At 33.4% G+C, this 23,154-nt stretch overlaps 2 protein-coding genes and 1 non-coding gene across 5 annotated transcripts; 2 read left to right on the top strand and 1 right to left on the bottom strand.

Annotated features, from left to right (window-relative positions):
* The first annotated feature begins 1,861 nt into the window (after positions 1 to 1,861).
* LOC115968769 (WD repeat-containing protein 13) lies at positions 1,862 to 9,481 on the top strand. Its single transcript, XM_031088267.1, has 12 exons — positions 1,862 to 2,357; positions 2,671 to 2,783; positions 3,588 to 3,657; positions 4,515 to 4,662; positions 4,778 to 4,915; positions 6,267 to 6,406; positions 6,815 to 6,862; positions 7,303 to 7,413; positions 7,504 to 7,685; positions 8,145 to 8,266; positions 8,947 to 9,023; positions 9,118 to 9,481. Exons 1-12 carry the CDS (start codon positions 2,142 to 2,144, stop codon positions 9,226 to 9,228), a joined length of 1,476 nt encoding a protein of 491 aa, XP_030944127.1. The 5' UTR covers positions 1,862 to 2,141; the 3' UTR covers positions 9,229 to 9,481.
* A 3,606-nt stretch (positions 9,482 to 13,087) lies between these two features.
* TRNAE-CUC lies at positions 13,088 to 13,160 on the top strand. The gene has a single exon. It is a non-coding gene; the product is annotated as a tRNA-Glu (tRNA).
* Positions 13,161 to 15,105: 1,945 nt separating this feature from the next.
* LOC115968928 (chromatin remodeling protein SHL-like) lies at positions 15,106 to 23,066 on the bottom strand. Of its 3 annotated transcripts, none has more exons than XM_031088472.1 (6): positions 19,684 to 19,844; positions 19,261 to 19,606; positions 17,239 to 17,307; positions 16,269 to 16,404; positions 16,043 to 16,076; positions 15,106 to 15,584 (listed from the first exon to the last, which is right to left on the bottom strand). In XM_031088472.1, the coding sequence occupies exons 1-5, from the start codon at positions 19,754 to 19,756 to the stop codon at positions 16,062 to 16,064; spliced, it is 639 nt and encodes a 212-aa protein (XP_030944332.1). In that variant the 5' UTR covers positions 19,757 to 19,844; the 3' UTR covers positions 15,106 to 15,584; positions 16,043 to 16,061. The 3 variants fall into 3 exon arrangements, with proteins under 3 accessions (XP_030944332.1, XP_030944331.1, XP_030944330.1); XM_031088470.1 differs by lacking the exon at positions 15,106 to 15,584 and adding an exon at positions 22,931 to 23,066 and having other exon boundaries at positions 16,044 to 16,134; positions 19,684 to 19,775; XM_031088471.1 differs by lacking the exon at positions 16,043 to 16,076.
* Positions 23,067 to 23,154: the final 88 nt, after the last annotated feature.

Here is a 23,154-nt window from a genome sequence, read left to right as displayed (position 1 = left end):
CACATTAATGTATATCTAGGACTATTGCCTATAGTATTTGAATCGATTTTATATATGCATTAATCTTTGTAAAGAAAACATGGACAGCGAGAAGGTTTCTCAAGGAAAAAAAAAAACACATATATAGGTTATATCACAAAAGAATTAGTTTAATCACAATTGAACTGGTTTGTTATAGTTGTTTATAAAACTTAGATAACCTAATATTTGTTTAATGTGAGACTCACCATACATCAAGGTTTTCAAATCCGGACTGTTCATTGAACCGTAAAAGGGAGAGGTTCAAGGTTTTTGAGGTCGAACCGTGATGACGTCATAATTAAATTAATAATTAATTAAAGCCTAAATATAGATATTAAATTTATAAAACTAGCAAAATTGACTAATATATCTATAGATGTGAGGGAAATTTAATGATTTTCAAGCATATATTTAATAATTAAATAAGAAAGTTAATAAAATTAAATAATAACCATGAAAACATTAAAATTTATGATTAATTTTTGAAATAAAATTGAATATCTTTGAAGGATTTTAATTATAATTTTTTTATCCCATGTAAGAGATGGTTGTTTTTATTAAATAAAAAAAAATTAAAATTGCTAAGGGGTTGGACCGCACGGTTCTTGCCACCGGTTTATGCAGTCCAACCCCGGTTTTAGGGGTTCACGGAATTGCCACATATGCCCGGTTCTTTATATTTAAAAAATCGGTTTTCATTCCGGTTCCCGATTTTCACAATCCGACCTCCCGGTCCAGTCCGATTCTAAGAACTATGCCATACATCCCACCCACCATAACGCAAGCTTAACTAATTCAATATCAATATAAGGCATCAAGAGAGAAATCTTTTTTAAGTAATTTGTAGTGAAAAAGTTGTATGTCTGGACGAGAAATAAGTCTTTGATTAATCATAAGGCCATTGGCGTTTTATCAGAAATTGTCAACAATCTTCCCTCTCAATTTCAAGTGTTGTCTAGGACTTTGATAACTGTCGATATTCACCTAGTTTACATGCTTAACTTATGCTCTCCCTTCTCTTATTGTTGTACGTGTCACAACCCATTTTGCCATTTGTACATAACTAACTTGTGATTAAATTTATGCCTCTAGTATTGCTCATCTTAACATACGCATTCAAATACACAAAAATTAGATACCTAAATTCAACACCAAATATGTTATCTTCCTTCAAAATCAATTCAATTCAATTTTATAACTCATTAATCAATGCAACCATGTAATTGAGTAATTTAAGATAGAGCACCTCCCCAAAGCCCAAACAACTTTGAATAATTCCAGTAACACAATTTGTTCCATAACTTGTCGAGGCGATGAGTTATAACATGTGAAAAATAAAAGCAGTATTAATAAGTATGCCTTGATGTCCCGGTGAAAATAATTATCCATAGCCCATCACACACAACATCATATTAATATGATAGATTGTTTAACTATTTTTTTGGATAAATATGATAGAGCTTATAACGTCCACCTCACAATGATTGTTGTTATCATCCGATTAAGACACTAATTAATTTTTTAGTATAAATGAGTTCAAACTCTAAATTTCTTATTCATCGGACTTGACTAGTGTTTTTTTAAAATCAATATTTTAATTGTTGATTTAAGTAGAATCCGCTAGATTATCTAACCCTTTTTTTTATAATAGAAAATTGTTTAACCTGATATTAGCTAAACCAAATTCTTTTAAATATATATGAGTCCAATTAATAATACATTTTAGGAAAATAAGTTCTCAAAAAGTTTATCAATTTTTTCCATTTCCAATAAAAAAAATTTCTAAAATGGTTTATATATTTCTCTCTCTCTCTCGCGTAAACAAACAGGGAAAAAGAAAAGAAAAGGCAAGGTCGTTTAAATTAGTTAGAGACTTAGAGCCAGACGTGTACATTGTCGCATAGTGTTCCCGTTTTCGCAATCAGAATTCGGAAAATACTCGCAAGACTCTTAACGTCAACCCCTCTCTCTCTCTCTCTCTCTCTCTCTCTCTCTTTGGAGTTTGAACTTTGACCCTCACGCACTGACTCGGATCCTCTCCTCCGATTCGCAAAAAATTCGGTGTACCGACCCGAACAATGACCCGATAATGATTCCGGATCCCCAGCAAGCTTCCTAGAATGGCGGAGCAGAGAATCGAAGAGAAGAAGATAAATAGCTCAGCAAAGGAAGAAGAAGACGAAGCCGAGAAGAAGAAGAAAGAAAAGGAAAATGTAGATCCAGAGCTCTTCAGCTGCTTGCTTCAGCCTGTGACTTCCGATTCCGATTCCGATTACATCTCCATTCGCCGCTTCCTCCTCTTCAGCAAGGCCAATTCCGGTGTTCTTCGCCGTAGAGTAAGCTACTTCCGCTTCATACATATATGTGTGTAAAATTAGGTTTTGTTAATTGGATCTGTATTCGAATTATGGAAATTTTGTGAATGTGTGTATGGCATTGTTGGATTTGGTAAAAAAAAAAGAAGATTTGATTGATTTCTAATCTTTGACTTTTGCATTGCATTTCCGATTGATCGCAAAGTTCATTACCTTTTGAGCTGTGATATAGATTCGTTTTTTTTTTTTTGGGGGGGACTTGTACGGAAGTTAGCAAGATTTTTGAAAGTTTGTTCTAAATAGTGAAATATATGCATTGGATTTTTTGTTGAAGGATTGGAGATGCAATGGAAAAGGTTACGTGGCGTACCGGAATTTCATAAGGCGGCCGAGGAATTGGGAGACTTTGCAGTCACCAAGCAGCCTCCAAGGCACTCCTGGAAACAGGTATCACTACTTGAATTTTCACATTGTGAATTGAGAATTTTGACTTTTTTTCTCATCTCATGAATGGGGATTTTGCCCATTTTTGTAGGAATAGGTTTATGTTATGCTGTATAAGCATTATGCTTTGCTAGAATAAGAATCAGTGTTTCTAAGGCGGGATTTCTTGTATCTGATTATATCATATGTTGGATTTTGTAACATTATCATTTCTGAAGTATCTGTTTCTATTAGTATCCCTAACTAAATAAGTATAATTTTTTATGAAATTTTGAATGTCTCTAATGCTGACTAAATTATCAACGTTACTGTAACTAGGATTGTCACTATTGTTCCCACTAAGAGTGTTTTTATCCATATCATTTTTAATCGGGTCTTCTATTACACCAGTTTTTTCATATTTTGTTTGGTGCATGAGGCAAGTTGTTAGTGTGATAGAGGATGAACGGTATTTTGGGGATTAACTAGAAGCCCGTTGAGATTAATTCTTTTTATCTTGCACTGAGAATTACTGTGAAGATAGTGTTCAAGCTCCTGTGATGAATTTAAACTTACATCTGTTGTATGACCACTAGAACTGGTGGATTCTTCTCTTTCTTCTTCTTTTTCCTGTTCTTTTATCAAGTTCATTTGTTTTTTAAAACACTATTCTCCTGTCTTGTATTTACCTATCAATAAAGTCATCTATCTGATAGTCAAAACTATGAAGCACTTTTATGTCTATGAAACTTTCTAAGATGTATGCTATTTTAAATTTATGTTTCATACAATTCTGACATCAGGATCGTTTACTGGTTGATGCATCAGTGGGCGATGGATTCCACCTTCAAGTCCACTTTCCCTTTTGTATGAGGCAGAGAGCTGGAGTTCTGGCAGGGTATGTTCGGATTATGTAACTTCTTTTATGGATTGTCATTCTTTATCCTACACTTATTTTTCTTATCTTCAATAGCATTATATTGATAATTTAATGTTAAAAATCAGTAACTGGGTCATAGACTCTAGTAGATTGTGTTACTCAGCATGGTATGTTGAAGTGATGCATAAGTTGTACCTATGTTAGGAGAGAACCAGCCACAGTGGAATGCGTGTGGACACGCATCTGTAAATATTTGATTATGAAATTATGATCTGATTAGTCATCTCACAAATCTATTGTATCATATTGACCCATGGAGACATGTCAATACATATTTATACAACATGGGTTATGCACATTCTAATTGAAACTTGTATGTTTACCTCCTTAGAAGGTCTCAAGTGAGTGATAAGAGTCATAAGACAAAGCTACCTTTTTTTTCTTAAGAAATATAAATTCATGTATATGTATTTTATGAGAGAGCACATTTTTTAGCTCACTGAACTGGATTCTGACTATAGGATATGAGACCTTGAGAGTATGTTACTGCAAGATTGCAGTTATTGTCTTTGATACTTAGAACCTGGTTTTTAGTTAATTGGGATTTGGGAGGAGGTTATTATCTACGACAATTAGATTGATTATAAAAGTGGTTTTTTGCTTCAATCGAAAACAGAAAGTCTTTACGAAGAAAGGCAGTAACAACTGCTTACAACAGTTACAGAAACCTGCTATATAATAACAAAATTTCGAACTAAACAATTGAGAGGTTCTTTGGGGAACACTTGAGACAATGCAAGAGCTGAATTCTATCTTCCTTCCTATTCTTCTTTTATGTCATTCTAATAGATAGCATACAATATTTTTTTTTACAGGATGTGCAAAATGGCAATCTAGATTCAAGTCGCAGAACAAGTTTTAGCTCAAATGCAAGCGATACTGATCGCCCGCGTCAACGAGGGACTGAACCTGCATATTCTTTTGTAGGAATGCATTGCATCTTTGATCAGTGCAAAGCCTGTGGTAATATTTGTTTGGTGTTTTTCCCCCCCAAATAGTAACATGGACTGGTTGTGTCGGTGCCTATCATCATATAGTTGAGCTTAATAGAAAGAAATCTGATTAGCTTAATGTGCAGTTACGGTTTTGAAGTTTGGACACATGAGTTCTGATCTGCTTGCATATGGGGCGTCAGATGGAACCTTGACAGTATGCACAGTGTCAGAGCCACCTTCTGTCCTCAAGGAATTAAAAGGCCACTCCAAAGATGTCACAGGTTGGACTGACTGGTATTGTTTCTGTGGTCTTTTTCTTATATTGTATGGTAGCATATGCTTGTCTACAGGCTGATAAAATATAGATAGACAAAGACTTGAGAACCAATATAACTAGGATATTGATAAAATTAACTGAATATAGAAATGCTAGGCTCAAGCACTTTCCTTTCTTCACCAAGCAAAACTTGGGGTAGCAGGGTTGCAAGCTGCCAAAACTTGTCATGGCAATCTTAAAATTATTGAAGTTGAAACTTATGGCCCTATGGGTATTCTCAAGGCTTTTGGGCTAAATTGGCACATTGGGCCGTTTGGTATGTGATTTTGAGCAACAATTTTCAGTTTTTAAACAACATTACACGCATTTCCACACACTTTTTCACCCACACGTATTTCCAAAAAATACAAACAACATTACTAGAACAACGTTACCAAACGAGCCCACTCTCCATAAGGATGGAATGGTGGGTGAGTCAAGGGTGTCCTATAGGGTGTGCGGGTCATTTACCTGAGAGAGATCTATAGGCTATATATATCCTATAGATCTATAGGCTAATAAGGCTATCCTCCACAACTGTGCACCATGTGAACCTCAAAAACAAAGGAAATAACAGAGAAATACTTTTATTGTTGGTACCTTCAAAGATTATCACCCATGTAAAAGGAAGAGATGATCTGTGGTCCTGTGGATTACCTTTCCTTTGCATATTACACAGACATATCCATCCCTTTTGCAGCATGCAATAAAGTTAAATTTTTTGTTCTTGCCAATGTTAGGAGTTTTTATTTGCAAAGGCACGATAGCTGATTAAATTCCCATGGTTAAGTATGGAATATTGAAATTTGGTCCATAAGTGTTAATCATTAAGGCCTACTAGATTACATTCCATTGATTATCTTATGATGTCATTAGATAATATTAATGACATGTTGGAGAACATAATATGAAGTGGGAAAAACTTTGGTACAATTCCTTTAGTGTTGTACTTTAGGTTTACCGATTGAATTCAACCACGTGTTTGTATTGACCATTGCAACAAAAACGATATTATCTTTTTGAAGGACAATTATATTCAGCCACGTAGTTCATTGGTCAATGCAACCACATGATTAAATTTTATTGGAGAACCTAAGACACCTAAGAAACTGTATCTAAGTTGTACTCATGTGAGGTATGGGATTCTAATCCTTTTGTGAACATGGAAAATCTATAATCCTGTACATAATTATATATTGGGTTTGAATTATTACTGTTGATGTAGGACTAATGGAGATATACATGTAATAAACTGGGTACAAGTATTGCACTCATCGTTGGCATCACATCTTTCTAAAATACTAGCATTTTCTCAGATTTCGATTTCTCATCAAACAATCAGTACATTGCATCATCCTCGATGGATAAAACTGTGAGAGTATGGGAGATATCAAAAGGACTTTGCATTCGAGTAATATATGGAGTTTCTTCACAATTATGTATACGTTTTCACCCTGTAAGTATACACTAATGTCAATAATTTTGTTCGCTACAAACCATTACAACGTTTTTGTATGTTCAAAATCCTTCTTATTAGACCTAAATTTTTAAGATTTTTTTCGTTGTGTAAGCTAGCCTGGCTGATCTAAATGAAGCTGTCAGAAACCTTTTTTGAATTATTACCTGTGCTAAGCTTTCAGCTGTTTTGTTTTCAATTCTATAAAAATTTTCATTTAAGTTGTTATAGGCTTGAATTCCCCTTTGAAATTTTTTTGTTCTTTTTAACAAATGTCAGCTTCAATATTCTTATATTTAGCTTTGGTGGCTTTGTATTATCTTGTCTTTGTATATAACTATGGTGTATATCTCAATTCTTAACTTTTCATTAAAGGTTTTATTGACTCTTTCCTCATTTGTGATGCAGGTAAATAACAACTTCCTTTCAGTTGGCAATGCAAACAAAGAAATGACTGTAATTACTGAGTACCTTTGCTTTCACACAATTTTTTTTTTTTTTTTTTTTTTTTTTTAAGTTACATTGTGGACGAGCATGCATGACAGCTTCTGGATTGTTTTCTCGTTGAGATTCCCCCCCCCCCCTTTTTTTTGGTTTATTTCTAGGAGAGCAAAGTATGATGCATCAAAACATTGAAATATCTTGGATGTTAATGAATATACATCTTGACAAATTTCCAAATTAGGGATGCTTGTGAGCTAATATTACTGTAAGTTAATATTATCAAATGTTAAATAGTTTAACATAACTTGACACAGAATAGCAAATTCATCTTTTCATAGCCCTGCCATATCACATCCTGGCCCGGCTATTATCACATTCTACTTTCGTATCCCATTTCCATATTGCTTCATAGTTCCTGTCTGATCGGTGGCATTTCTACACTGGTCCACCAGGTATTCAATTTCAGCACCGGGAGGATTATTAATAAAACATTCTTTGACAGTGAGGTTACCTCTATGGACCATGATCACACTGGTCAGCTCGTCTTCTGTGGGGATGGACAGGTGTGCTCTTTTCTATACATCTTGTATCTTTTTGATCCATTGCACTCATGCGTTCTTCTTTTGACATTATTATTGGGACAATACATGCAGGGATGTATTTACTCAGTTAGCATGAACTCTCACACAGGAGCATTATCCCGTTCTCATCGCCATCGAAGTAATGGCAGGCGCAAATCTCCAGTCACAACTGTGCAGTACAGAAGTTTTTCCCTGCTTGCTCGTGGCCCTGTGCTGCTGACATGTACTCAAGATGGAAGTTTGTCTTTTTTCAGGTCTGGTCATCTGATTTATGCCTTTCACTTTCAAAGCCACATTTGGTTATGGGTTTTGCAATGAGATTCCCATATTGCCCTGACCCTCATTTGGGGCATGGGCATGGAGATCTCAGTCCAGTTGATATGGGAATAGTGTTAACCAGATTTTGGGGTAAAACCATACCAAAGGGTGGACATGGTATTCTGATTCCCATACCCATGGGGATGAAAATAAAAGCGGTTCTTTTATGTTTTGATTTCACCCAAATGAAGGTATCAGAATACTATGTCTAAATGCACCCCAAAAATCGTCATCAGAATGAACAGGTTGGAATAACGGGAGGAATGGTACCTATCAAAATAATAATAATAACGGGAGGAATGGGTATCTCATCCCAAATTGAATTCCTATAAACCAAATGGGGCCTTAAGTACTTATTGTGAAGCACTGCTAATAAGGTTGGGATGTTGTTGCAGCGTTGCTTTGGAAATACAAGGTTATTTGACTCTTCGATGCTCACTTAAGTTAACTCCACGAATACATAGCATTCGAGCTTCCTTCTGTCCCCTGCTTTCCCTTGAAAAGGGAGAATACATAGGTTCGTATGTCAAGATCTTACTAGTTTTTACTTTATGGTTTGAAGGGCCTTCCCAAAATGCTGAGTTTCTAAATGTGTGACATCACTAAAGAGGAAATAATTTTTTGCTGCTGTCTCCTCAGGCATTATAAACTCTCTCTCTCTCTCTCTCTCTCTCTCTCTCTCTCTCTCTCTCTCTCTCTCTGGGATGGTGGGGTGTTTGGTTCTCTCAAATTTACATCCTTCTCGTCTGCGTCATGATTTGAATCTAGATTTTTTTCTCAACCTACTTCACCTAATGCCAACTGTGCTGGAACTTGATGGTACAATATCATAGACAGTGTCACTGAATTTTGAGGACAGCTTTTTTTGACAACAGCTTCTAAACTTGTACCGAAATTAAATGCCTAGTCTTTATGAAACACATTTAAAAGTAAACATTCATGTAAAACGTTTGTACTTCTGATTACATTTTAGCATGGTAAATTGAAGAGGGATTGAGAAATGTCGTAAGTCATTTATGGAAGTTTGTTGGTATCATCATGATGTTGAAACTCCAAAGCTATTGAAGGGTGATAAGAAATCATAAAACTGAGATTTTCTTTAGATTTGGATGCTTAACTTCAATCAATATGTGTTTCGCATGATCATAGAGATGTGTTTGTTCTTTGCTGATGATTTGATTTTGTTGTGACATGAAGTTTCTGGTAGTGAGGATTCAAATGTCTACTTCTACGATTTAACTCGGCCAAAGCATACATGTGTAAACAAGCTACAGGTCAATCTTATTTGCAATCAATTTTTAATGGCCAATTATAATTATCAATCAGCTTTCAATGCTTTCAACCTCACCCAACCTATTGTCACTGCAGGGTCATCGTTTTCCAGTTATAGGTGTTGCTTGGAACCATGGAGAGAACTTATTGGCTTCATCTGATTTTTATGGCATTGTTATTGTATGGAAGAGATCAAAGACAACTTAAAATAAACACACATTATACAGGGATAGAAGTTTCAAAACACACACAAAAGGCTGGAGCAGAACAGAAGCTTTGTTTGATTATTTTTCTGCTTTTGTGAAATTTGTATTGTATTGTATTGTTAATTGTAGCAGTCAGAATAGGAAACCGAGTGTCAATCATTTAAACCCATTTGCATTGTTCAATTTCCCTATTGAATATAATCTTCTTTATTTTTGCTAAATATTGAATATAATCTGATACTAAATATTTTATAGTCAGAGTATCGTAGCAATTACTGTATGGTTTTCTCACACAACTTTCTACTTAAATTAGTGTTTTGCGAAGGCAAAACTACACTACCTGAAGTTTACTTTGTATGCACAATTGGTCCCACAAATTTCAATTGAGCACAATTGGTCTTTTAAGTTTTTAGAATGAGCAGTATGAAGGTCTGTTTGGATACCGTTTATAGTTGAAAACTGAAAATTTATTGTTGAAAAAATTGTAGCAAAATAATTTTTAAAGGTGTGAATGGTGTCGTGGGACCCAGTTTTCAAGTTACATTTGTAATTTTTCATACTTGCGGGTCCTATGAACAGTGCACGGAACCTAGGGAAGAACGTAAACGCCTTTTGGTACTATTCATAGGTACTACTGTACTATTTCAGCTAATTTTTATCTTTATTTACAGTATTTTCAGCAAAAAGTTATTAATTTTAACAAAATAAGCGGATTCTAAATAAACCTTAAGTCTTTTTATTAACTTCTGTTAGTAATATTGTTTACGTGGCTAATGAAATAATAACCTGTCATTTTTTTAATGACGTGGCATTTTATAGTCAGAATATCATAGCAATTTTTGTATGGTTTTCACGCACAACTTTCTACTTAGATTAGTGTTTTGCGAAACTACACTATTAGTCCCTGAAGTTTACTTTGTATGCATAGTTGGTTCCTCAAATTTCAATTAAGCGCAATTGGTCATTTAAATTTTCAAAATGAGCAATATAAGGGTCTGTTTAGATACTGCTTATTACTGAAAACTAAAAATTTATTGTTGAAAACACTGAAGCAAAATAATTTTTAAAAGTATGAAAAGTGTTGTGAGACCCAGTTTTAAAGTTATATTTACAATTTTCCATACTTACAGATCTCCTGAACAGTGCACGGAACCCAAGGAAAAACGCAAACACCTGTTGTGTTTGGCAAAAATTATTTTTGCCAATTTATTTTACTATTCAGCTTATTTTTGCTACTATTTGTAGGTCTTACTGCACTTTTTGGTACTATTTATGGGTCCTATTGTACTATTTCAGCTAATTTTTACCTTTATCTAAAGTACTTTCAGCAAAAAGTTTTCAATTTTAACAAAATAAGCGGATCCCAAACAAACCCTAAGTCTTTCTGTTAACTTCCATTAGTAGTATTACTTACGTGGCTAACGGAATAATAACCTGTCATTTTTTTTTAATGACATGGCATTTCTTTTTATTTAAAATTACCAAATGAAATTACATGTAAGAAAGGGAGAGTGATTGAACAAACTCAAGCCCTAGCTGCTGCCTGCCCTTCGCTGGAGATGGTGGCCTATTTCTTCTTAGACATCCACCGCTGTCATTGTTAATCTGCCAATCGTGGCATATTTCTTCTTTGATCTTTTTATTCTTATGCTTCCAAACGTCCAGTGGCTGCATCTCTGATAATATAGTAAGTGCTCTCTAAAATGTCTTTCACGCAATTTATTTTTTATTTTTTTATTTTTTTGATAAAATTCCCTTGAGTAGTTAGTTCACTGAGATGGAGTATATGCTGCCTGACAGCCTGACTATAAGCTTTAAGCCTTTGCCAGAAGAGTCTTAGAAAGTATTTGATTTATCACGTTTAGGCTTAATCAAACCTTCTTTTCAAAAAAATGGCTTCATCTAACCTCTTCTTCAGCAGAGGGCAGAGGGCAGAGGCATCGCCCGCGGCAACTAGGGCTTAGGTTTGTTCAATCTCTCTCTCTCTCTCTCTCTCTCTCTCTCTCTCTCTCTCTCTCTCTCTCTCTCTCTCTCTCTCTCTCTCTCTCTCTCTCTCAGGGGTTTGTGAATTAGATTGCAAATGAGTTTTAATTTAGTACCGAGTTAGGACTTAGGATTAAGATTTGAATTTGAAACGGGTCAGATTGTAAATTCATTTTGTAATTTTTTAATTAAAAAAATGTCAAGTCATTAAAAAAATAACGAATCATTATTCTGTTAGACATGTAAGCAACACTACTAAGGGAAGTTAACAGTAAAACTTATATTACTTATTCTGAAAAGCTCACTTGAAACTTAAGGAATCAATTGTACACACAAGGTGAACTTTTTTTTTTTTTTTTTTTTGAGAAACCACACAAGGTGAACTTGAGGGACCAACATTGTAGTTTCGCTTTTTGCAAAACCACAGTTGAATTATATGTTATCTAAGTGTTGATCATATGTTAATTTCACACCATTTATTGCTATCTTTTCCAACTCATTTATTTCATCAATGTGTATTATATGAACAAGTCACATGACTCATTAAAAATATTATATAACTATACATTGATAGTCTCTTTAGTCGCCACTTAATAAATTACAGCAAGATAATTCTAAACATATTTTGAACCATACTTTTTCCTTTATAAAAAATTAAATATTCACGGTGTTTGTCCCAAGGGTGGCTTCATTCCTAAGGCAACTAAAGTCAGCTTCCACTACAATTTCAAAGAACATGCGACTGCAATAAGTTGTTAATATGATTCTATTGTCCTTCTAGGAAACGATTATCACTATAAAATAAAAATTAAACTGCTTTAATGTAATATCAATAATATGAAAGTGATTTCAAGGAAGATAATAATAATAATAAATTTTAGTCAACTACCGTGAGGTTTTGGCTAATGTCAGATACATCCAAGACAATTGAAAAATAATCAAATTGATCCTTAAATACAAATGAGTAACGCTGTTTATACCTTCTACCTAAAATAAATTTATACTATAGTTTTTCATTTCTAAGACTGCACCTTTTCATCATTTCTTGTTTTTCCTAATGCCAATAAGTGCTCTATAAACCAAAAGAAATGTTAACCCAATTTTAGTCTAAGCAAAGAGACGCAACATTCACTAATAAAAATATTTCAGATTAAGTAAAGAAAAAGAGGGCTTCTGTGAAAGTCTTGACGAAGAGGCACAGGTTAGGTTTTTTTTTTTTTTTTTTTTTTTTTTTTAAGTACAAAGTTCTTGATATTACAATATAGCTAAAATATATAGTGATTGAAGCATTATTAATTACTTGAAAAATAGTTGATTTAGTTTTTGTTGATAATTTTAATATGTTCTAGTTTCTTTTGTAGGCTACGGATTTAACCTTACACTTAATGTCTATTATGAACTTAATAGAAATGAGAATTTAAATTTAACCTTGCTTTTTTTTTAATACTTGTTACTTCTTAAGTTTGTGATAGAAGTATTTTTTGTTGTTTATGTTATCATAGGAATGTGGAAGTGGAACATCTTATGCATAACATTATTTAACCGCTTGACATGGTTGTATTGTCTCTTTCTACTGTTAGACAAAGTCATGAATTATACTATCTATATGTACTTCTTAAATTTGTGAAAGAAGTGTTTTCTGTTGTTTATGTTTTCATCATAGAAATGTGAAAGTGGATTATCTTATGCATAACATTATTTAACTGTTTGACATGGATGTGTTGTCACTTTCTACGGTTAGACAAAGTCATGAATTACTCTATTGGAAAACCATTTTACTAGGGAGAGAAGAGAGAATAAAGAATGGTTTTGAGAATAATCGCTGAAGTTGAAGATTAAATTGATATTAATAATGACATTGGTAAGAAGAACAACAATCCGTTGTAGTCTAGTTGGTTAGGATACTCGGCTCTCACCCGAGAGACCCGGGTTCAAGTCCCGGCAACGGAATATTTTTTATATAAAACATACTATTTTAATTTTCAACGGTTAAATGGCTGGGCTAGGTCCATCATGTATATGGGCCCAAAAAAGCCCTTGCATTTTTCTACTTCATTTTATGGATTGAATGGACTTCCAAGTGGTCATTCACCTTTTCTTTTTTACTTTTTTTTTTAATCTCTTTTTCAGACAAAGAGATGAAATGGAAACCTATACCGTTCGAGTATTGTATGGATGCCATTTCCACCATTTTCTTTCCAAAAGTGGAAAAAGGGATCCTTTTCCTCTCCTATCCAATTGAGTAATAGCACAGCTGTAGTGCACACATAATGCATAGTGCACATATTTTTGTGTTTCCCTAGAGGTTGCTGATGATTGTTACTTATTCTAATTCCCTTGGAAAAATGATGAATTTATATTGGCGGTCCTTAAGGCTATGAATAAAAATGGAATTGAATATGAATAAGAGGTTGCTGATGATTGTTACTTATTCTAATTCCCTTAGAAAAATGATGAATTTATATTGGCGGTCCCGTAGGGTTTTAAGGCTATGAATAAAAATGGAATTGAACATGAATAAGTGACATGACATGAGTAATGTCACTAGTATATTCTAGCAATTAGGATACATGTCATACCAGAGGACTTTCTCACCCTTGGGAAAAATGATGAATTTATATATTGGGAATTCCCTAAAGGTGCATTTGTTTGGAAGTGAAATAGGGTAGATGGAAAACTTTGAAGAAAAAATTGGAATGAAAACTTTTTTGAAGTGTGTTTGGTTTGGTGGAGAGAAAACTGAAGGGAGAAAATGAGACTGCTTAATGGACAAATATGCCCATGTGCAAGTCATCCTATTCCTTTCCTTCTTTTTTTTTTGTGCTTTCGTGGACAGTTGCCTCTTCCTTTTTTTCTTTTTCTTTTTCTTTTCTTTCCTTTTTTTTTTTTTCCTTTTCCTTCCCTAGACGTTGCCTTATTTTTCTTTTTCTTTTCTTTTTTTTTCTTTTTTTGATTTCCTAGGCTGTAGGTGTGATAGTTGTTTGGTTTTTCTTCTTCTTTTTTTTTTTCTTTTTTCTTTTTTGTTTAACTAGATGTGACTTTTTTTTTACATGATTTTTATTTTTTAATAAATTTGGTGATTGCTTTTTCTTTTTCTTTTTTGGGTTATTTGTCACTTTTTTGTTTTAATTAGCCATCATTTTTTAACAAGAGTGTATGAATAAATTTATACAAACTCATTTTTTTTATCTCTCCACTTTTCCACTTCCAACCAAACAAAAATGAAAGAAATTAAAATCTTTTATATCATCTCACTTTTCTATTCTCTTATCATCTTATATCCTCTCATTTTTCTACCTCCAACGAAACGAACCCTAGAGTTTTAAGGTTGTGGATAAAAATAAATGACAGCACATGAGTGATGTCATTAATATATTCTAACAATTAGGACACATGGGGATAAGAATAAATGACAGCACATGAGTGATGTCATTAATATATTCTAACAAGGTAAGACCCATGTCATACCAATTGACTTCCTTAAAGAGAGTCGGTGATTAGTTGAGAGAAATAAAGGAAGTTGAAAGAGGTGGGAAAAAAAAAGTTGAAAGGGAAATGATGTATTAGTTCTGTTGCAGCTGGTACATTCAACTTGCAGCTGTGTTTTGTCTTAGTTCTGTTGTTTGGAGCCTTTTTTAATGAAGAAATTTTCATAATAATCTCAAGCATTAGATGGTTTTTTTTTTTTTTTTTTTCATATTTTATTAATTATCCTAAAAATAAAGTATAATAAAGGACTACGTATTCTTCAAAAACACTCGCAGGAATATGCCAATTAGTGGCTATGGACGTCCCATTCTGTTACAAATCTTCTTGCCCAATAGTGCTTCTCATGGACTCCCACGCATATGAGAGAGAGAGAGATAGAGAGGGAGGAAGAAAGCAAAAGGAAAGATTGATCAGAGGTTCTAAATTAACATCTCATACATTTGCAGGTTTGACCACCAAGGTCCAAGACAATATATGCCACAGTAGATACATGAAAAAACCCGTATCTATTGCTCTTAAATTAAGTTGTGAATACCCTTGACTATACACGTTCCTAAGCACAAGAAACTTGAGAGAGAGAGAGAGAGAGAGAGAGATTATGTTACATGATTAAGGACAACCAAACATATCCTCGACCTTCTAAGTAAAAGGGGGAATCATCCTCTAACCAAATAGATATGACCACAGTTTTTTTTTTTTTTTTGATAAGATGACCACAGGTTTTTTTTTGAACCCTCTCAGCCGCAAATACTGTGGTGCAGATACAGCCTCCGTATTTGCTTGAAGCTACACATTGACTACAAGAGAAAGAAGCTCCAGTTCCTTCTTTATAATTCTACCATATGTTTATACACAATGTCACCTCCGGCGCCGTTTTGTTTCCACCTGAAAACATCATAATCACAAATCAACATTGATGACATGTTCCCCTACAGGGCAATAATATTGTTACTCAACACTAGCTTCCAACTACTTAAAAACATGACATGTTTAGAGAGAGAAGTATTTCGTTTCTTTTTTTTTCTTTTTTTGGGGAGAGAGAGAAGGGGGGGGGGGGGGGGGTGGTTGTGAAGAAGTATTTCATTCATTGGATACATACATCCTTCCTCTCACAACATGAGGATCCTACACAGTTGTGAGGTCCACACACTGACTAAAGAGGGAAGATGCAAACATCTGATATATGAGATCTTTTTTGTAGGAGGGGTGGGGGGGATTTATATTCCCAACAGGTAAACACCATCATGTTTAACTGCCATTAACACGCATTGAGGACCCTCCCCTTAAATTCTGAGCTTTATATTCATATAGAGTAACCCAAAATTAAAGAAGGTAATAATTACCCTTGAATCGAAGCATCCTTCATACCATGCCTATCTACAATATTCCTCAGTGTCAGTTAAATGTCTTCAAAAAAATAATTTGTGTAGAACCACTGAAATCAATAGATAGATGAACATATTCGATAACATCTCATCTTGGACATGCACATTTTCAGCCATAAAGCTTACAACAGAATGAAAATAAAAATGCTGTTAAAACTTAGTGAACTTCAATGAATGGGAATACCTTTGTATCCAAATGTCTCGAAGCGGTATGAGAATTCTGCAACTTCTTCTGACCTTCAGAGGAACAATTTTCACAGTAGAAATGATCAAGTCGTTTTGCTTCCTCCGCAGACATGTTGATACAAGCAGGATGAAACCTGAATTAAAAATAGTATGCTGAAGATCGTATAGGTTCTTAAAAAAAGAAGAAGAAAGATGACAGAAAATAGATATAAATGTAAATCCTCCCAAGCTTATGCAAATAACCCTAAGCATCAAACATAGAAGCTCTTCAAAGGAGATAGCAACAAACCTTATTGCATAAGGCATGCCTATAATGCTCAATTCAACATTGCATTTCCGAAAATTAAAATTAGGCCTTTTTTCATTTGAAGAATTTATTTGACAATCCATTTAGTCTCAACGGATAAAAGTAATGTGTTCGTACTTCACAAAAATATTCTCCTCCTAAATATCACTGGGGGATAATTGATTAATTTCTACAATACTTTGTTAGAGGATATGTGAATAGCTATATGGAGTTATTCATAGCTTTATAGCATGGCAACATGGTAATTGACTACTAACACTTTGTAATCTTTCTATTGAACATCTTTCACAATTAATTTTTAACCAATAAATGAATTATTATTAACCCCATCAAAATTGCATGTGACCCACATAGAAAACCCTAAATTGGCAAACGGAGAATCACATGAAAGAAGCCAAAAATAATTGATTTTTTATACTTAAAAATATAAGTATAGTAGAACCTTATGTTAAAAATATATATATACATATATATATATATAAAAATAAAAAGATATTTCAAAACAGAACCTTTTTTGACAGGTAATAAATTTTATTAAAAGGGTGCAAATATGCGTCTGAAAATATTTTGTATTATAAAAGCCATAAGAACATTATACCTCCTTTCTTTTTTTAACATGTGAAAAGTTTCAATTATATAACATCAAAAGCATTCAACTTACCAATCACTACAGCCTTCACACTGAACCATTAGGTCATCAGGGTTGTAAGGCATCTCACACTTGCAATACCTGCACAATATATAAACTAATAAACTAAAAGAACTCAAAACCAAATAAAGATTTTGAATCAACAATTCTAAAACTCAAAAAACTCATGTTGCAAATATCAGCTTATTCTTTCAAGACACAGCTCTATCATAGTGAAGATTAAAGCATGAAATTCGCTAAATAAGTAACAGTCTTAAGAGTACATACTCAATCCCAATTAATCAATACATAGCAGTTTATGATGGAGATAAAACACCCTAAGTAACATGGATTTGGGTACGAACATGGGGACTGCAGGTACAAGTCCAAGTGTTGGGCTCATCAATTTTCCAAAACAATTCCCTCTGGTAGCCATACCATACCCATGGCATGTCATGTCAGTAAGGGTACAACAAGGAAGAGAAGGAACCAGTAGATACAATTTATCATACTCAGCTAGCAAGTAGCATAGATATAACAGAATACAAAAAAAGTAATTCAGCAAAAGCAACTGCAATCTTGAAATTTACATTTCATTATTTGATAGGAGAGGAGGGGAAAATTTTTCATGGGAATCATTAGCTGAAAGAAGAAAAATACCTAATTTAATTTTTTTTTTAAATAATAAAAAGTACCAACTAAAAGCACAATCAAGTAAAGAATTTTTTTTCTTTTTAAAAAAAAAGGAATAACAAGTAATTTACATACACCAACTGAAAATAATTAAATTTCCAGTTCACTAAACCACCAAATTCACATGAAACTAGCATTTTTAGTGGGAAGTACTATATGCACCACTAATATTTTTCAACATCATGCATCGTTTAGAGATGCCAAGAGACAACTACAAGTAAATTTAGTCAATGGTACATAAAATCAGTCTTTAACCTACCTAAGTAACCTAACATATCAAACACAAATGCGTTTCTTACTCATTTGCCCTGGGACCATCCTCTGGTAAGATAATGAAATTAGCATATGGACATGACAGGAAAGGTGGAATTTTTTGGACATATCTTAGCTTTGGGATCTTAAAAGCAAAGAATCTACTCAAAAGAAAACAAAACATCCTTATTTGGAGTTTTAAGTGTAAGGTAGATGGAGGACAAAAATCAATTAAATTATACTCTTGGTCCCTACTACTCCTGGTCTTCTACCGTTCTACATCTGCTAAATAACAGAGTCAGACACGGTGCACGTTTCATATTGTTCCCACAGCCCCACTATCAAAACTTTCTAACCCAAGTTCATTTTGCTTCCTCAGCTAAAGGCAGATAATGTAGATTAGATTTAATTAAACACAATCCAAGTAATCCAATAGCTTAAGCCATACCGCCATTTGGCTTCCAAGAAAAAAATTGACAAAAAGAAACACAATACAGATATTTGGTCCCAAATTCAACCATGGTGATGTTGTTGTTTCTAATTTCATTATAAATACATCAGAAATTAAACTCCAATCAAATACTTGCATTCACTTAAATTCAAATTTGCCCCAAACAAGAGAATAGGTAATTGATTTGCATAACTTTTTTTTTTCTTTTAGAACCTACTCAATCTTTCTAAAGAATAGCTTGTAAAACCTATAGGCAACTGACCCCACTCGCTAGAACGAGTTGCCAGGTAATCCAGGGCATTCACCCGTGACAGGCGAGTTTATGCTCATGCCCAGGAGCATGATTCTAGATTTGCATGCTTATTCAACTCATTTCTAACTGTTCAATTCAATTGCCTAACCACTTTTATCCCAATTCACTTAACAAACAAACAAACAAAAATAAAAGCAAGAAAAAAAACCAAACAAAACAACAAATTAGAGAGATAATTAACAAAATATTGGCCATTCACTTAAAAAACACACACAAACAAACAAAAACAAGAGCAAAACAAAATTAATTAGCAAAATACACAGATAAAAGCAAAGCAAACACAAACAGTAACAAACAAAATTCAAAAAAGCAATTGTTTTAAAGAAATTCGAAAAGGCTTACATACACGGCGACACGGTCAGGATTGAAAGCACCAGTAGAAGAATTGTACTCGAAACGACAGAAGAAGTCGTCGTTTCCAACGGCGTCAAGCTTCGTGTAGCTCTTGAAGCTATGCACCGTGCACTTCCCTTCAATCGTGTCGGCGCTCTGCAAATCGTAGTGGTCCGATAGAAACACCTCCTTCGATCCATGGAACTGTCTCCGGCCACCGATCGACTCCTCCGGCCGGTAATACCACCTCACGTGAACCTTCACGTTGGTTCCACGACCGTCCGCTTCGATCCGCTCGATCTTCGCCACGTACGATGGCTTCGCCGGATCCGACGGCCGCATCAGCACGCAGTCTCCGGCTGTGAAAACAAAAAATTAAATAAAATAAAAATTTTGGTTTTAAAGATGTGTTTGTTTCTCGGGAAAATTTTGTTACCTTTGACGGTTTTGTTGATGTGTTTGACTGTGTAAGAGTCAAGGGTTCGTCTCGGAGCTTTTGGTTTTGCCATTGGAGTGCTTTTTGTTTGTCTGAGTGAGAGAGAGAGAGAAGATATTGAGAGAATTTTGAGCGAGAAAAACCAGGAAAAAAATATTATTATTATAAATAACGATTTTTTGTACTATTTTATTTCTTTTGAGGAGGGGCTTGATTCAGTGCTTCGCAGAGTACAAAGTGGGGTTGATGCGAGTGTGACACTATTCATTTGCATTTAGTTTTTTTATTCTCTCTTTGGTCTTTACTTAAGGACAAAGAAATATGGTAGATGATAATTGTTATATGTGAAAAAAGATAAATAATTATAAAAAATAAATAAATAGATATTTTAATCAAATGTAGTTTAAAATAGATAATTTAATATGAGGTATTTTGCAAAGTAAGTAAGTAAAATAGAAAAAAAAAAAAAAAAAAAGTTCTTTTCAAGGGGCAACTCCACTTGGAGTCCAGAGGCTCTAATGAACCCCCTAATTGGCACGAAAAAATAATTTTTTTTTGTTTTGATCTCCTAAAATAAAATTTTGAACACCTTGATTTTAGATTTTTTAAGTGCAATTAAAATAAGTTTGAATACGATTCTCTTAAAAATATCTTAGCTTTTTTTTAACACAAAAAAGTCTAATAACAAACCAATCTTATCTAAAATATGAAGAAAAAAAATTAGAAAAGTGCTATGTCCATAATATTTTCATAACATTTTCACTACAAATTATAGATGATTAGTTATTATTGGTTATAATTTGAATCTATCATTAAAATTACATTTTTGCCCCACTAATAATAACCTGTCATTTAGAATTTGTTATTAAAATATTATAAAAATACTGTGAACATAGCAATTTTCAAAAAATTAATAAGCCTAGCAAAAAAAAAAAAAAAAGTAGAAATTTGTTAATCTTAAAATTTAGAAAAAGTTCATTTAGATCATAACAAATTTAAAATAAATTAATTAAATAAAAGATTAATAGATAAACGATTATTTGACTGTATACATTAGAAGAGACATAAATCGTATGAATGATAATGAAGATATCATGCAACAATATCAAAATATAAAACATCATAAAAGATAATTGTAAAACTTTATATGTATATATATATATTGTGATATAGATATATCCAAGTTCTCTTTTGTTTTAAATTTTGTATAATTTATATTTCTTACCAAACTTCTAGAAAAAGAAAAAAAAAAATCCTCTAACCACTGATTTTTATGTTAAAATAAACAATAATTCTTCCACAAGTTTATGCGAATCTCGTGTTCATGTACATGGATTAAGAAAGGTGGGGTAGGGATGGTAAATAAAGGGGAAGATGGGAGGTATTTGGTGGGAGAGCCAAAGAGGGGATGGTGAGAAGCCACGTCAGTGCCGATGTGGATTTTGGGTTTATCTAACGAGATTGTATTGTATGGTATCGTAACTCTGAAAAGGCAAATCTAGAGCACTGTAGAATCTGTACAAGTACAACTAAGATGCTGGGATAGGATCCTGTGTGAAGCAGCATCATGTTTAATTTTTGCTAGATTCTTGTACGAACTTACCATTGTATTTCAATCCTACCATTTATGTTTTATAGAAAATATAAAAAATTATCAAAAAAATTAATTGTTTTTTTTTCATCAATTTTTTAAAAAAAAAAATATTTCTTAAATCACTGTTCTTAAAGTATTTATTAACTTTTTCTTTTTCTTTTTTTATCTAAGAATAATCAACCTATTATGTTTTTTTTTATATGGAGAGCTACTCATCCTTAATGGATGGAGGTGTCCTTTATCCCAATGGCGAAAGGGCAAGCTGAACAGAATCTCCTTAAGAATAAACCTATAGAGCCACTTCTCGTACCTAACTAATTCCAGTTTCGGTTCAATTACTTTAATGCCCTACTTGATTACAAGCTCATGCTATTGAGCTCGGTATTAACTTATTATGTGACCACTAAAGAGATTGTTTGTTTGATGATTTTTCTCGCATAATGTTTTTAATGAATCATATGATTTGTCTAATTAATACACATAAATTATAATAATCTTATAAATCACCTTATAAATGGTTGCCAAGTCTTCCATGCATCCACCCCTTTTTTCATGATAGGAATGAACTAGCTCTAGATGGGAATATCAATCTAATAAGGGACGACTAATTTGGCAGATTTGTGAGTCATCTTTCTTTTCTGTTTCTTTTTGATAATCGGTGAATAGATTTATGCAGAGATTTGTGAATAGATTCATAGATTCTTTTTGACAAAACTTTGAAAATGATAGGGGCTATAGTGAAAAGAATAATAGCCATAAATAATTGTAACGTGTAAATTTTGGTTTTTAGAGTGGGAGACAATGTAGTATGGTAGAGACACATACAGAGAATGATTTTCCGACAGCAAACTTCTTATTATAGTGAACGAGAAGAGATTAGAGAATAGTTGAGGTACATCGTGGCTCTCGTGAGTTTGTGTCAGCGTAAGCGTATCCAGTGGGGTTCGTTCTTGACTTTATATGCACCTGAACTTTTTAGTTTTGACTTTAAGGTAGACTCAAGTAGACTCAACTTTTTCTTTTCTTTTCTTTTCTGTTTTGTTTTTTAGGAAAAACGGTAGTAGATTAATAATAAAAAATAGATTATGTTAACACATAAAGTGCCCGTTAACATATTTAAATAAAATAGTAATTGTTCCTAAAAAAAATTAAAATAGTAATTTAGTATTGATTTAAATACCGTTTATTTTGTTAAAAATTAAAAATAATAAATAATAATAATAAATTACTGTTTATGTTTGAAAGTACGGTTTATATGCTTAGTTACATGGTTCATGTTTCATAAACAGTATAATAGATGCAGGTTAAAAAAAGTTGAAAATGCAAATAACCTGGATGTAGACATGCAGACCAAACCGACCCTTAGTTTTTTAGTATTAAATATACAAAAAGTACGCAACATTGGTGATGATGTAGGTAAAATTTTACCTACTCAACTTAGTGCACAGCCATGGCTGTGCACGATAGCTCAAAGCCAAAAGAAAATAATATTTTTTATCCTCACTTCTCATTAAAATAATAATTTTTTCTTTCTTTTTTTTTGTCATATTTCATTTTTTCCTCCGCCGTTTCACTCGCTCTCTCTTTCTCAAAAACAAAACTCTCACCTCTCTCTCAATCTCTCGCACATCATCCTCCTCATCAAACTCTCACCTTCGATTCATCCATCATCCTCACTGTTTCGGCCGGCATGAAGTTTGGGTTTTCTTTTCTTTTTCCTTCTTTCTTTCAGTGATTGAAAAGAGATAGCGAACTGAGGGAGAGACAGTGAAAGAACTTTTACAAAATGAAGACTATAGACTCACTTGTTTCTACTCACTAAAATTGCTGTTGCGTAAGCTTGTAAACTGAAGGAAAGAGAAAGAAGAATGGTGCGA

The sequence above is a fragment of the Quercus lobata genome, chromosome 11, assembly GCF_001633185.2.
Source record: "Quercus lobata isolate SW786 chromosome 11, ValleyOak3.0 Primary Assembly, whole genome shotgun sequence".
NCBI lineage: Eukaryota > Viridiplantae > Streptophyta > Magnoliopsida > Fagales > Fagaceae > Quercus > Quercus lobata.
Note: the sequence above shows the minus strand (reverse complement) of the source record. Positions and strands in the feature narration are given on the sequence as shown.

What these genes read in the sequence shown, in the direction of transcription:
- LOC115968928 (XM_031088470.1), bottom strand. An exon ending in CATCAACAAAACCGTCAAAG is followed by an intron (nt 19,607 to 19,683) that starts GTAACAAAATTT and finishes TTGTTTTCACAG; the next exon opens with CCGGAGACTGCGTGCTGATG. An exon ending in CGAGACATTTGGATACAAAG is followed by an intron (nt 16,135 to 16,268) that starts GTATTCCCATTC and finishes TATTGATTTCAG; the next exon opens with TGGTTCTACACAAATTATTT.
- LOC115968769 (XM_031088267.1), top strand. Translation starts at nt 2,142, where the DNA reads ATGGCGGAGCAGAGAATCGAAGAGAAGAAGATAAATAGCTCAGCAAAG. An exon ending in TGAAAAGGGAGAATACATAG is followed by an intron (nt 8,267 to 8,946) that starts GTTCGTATGTCA and finishes TGTGACATGAAG; the next exon opens with TTTCTGGTAGTGAGGATTCA. An exon ending in CATGTGTAAACAAGCTACAG is followed by an intron (nt 9,024 to 9,117) that starts GTCAATCTTATT and finishes TTGTCACTGCAG; the next exon opens with GGTCATCGTTTTCCAGTTAT.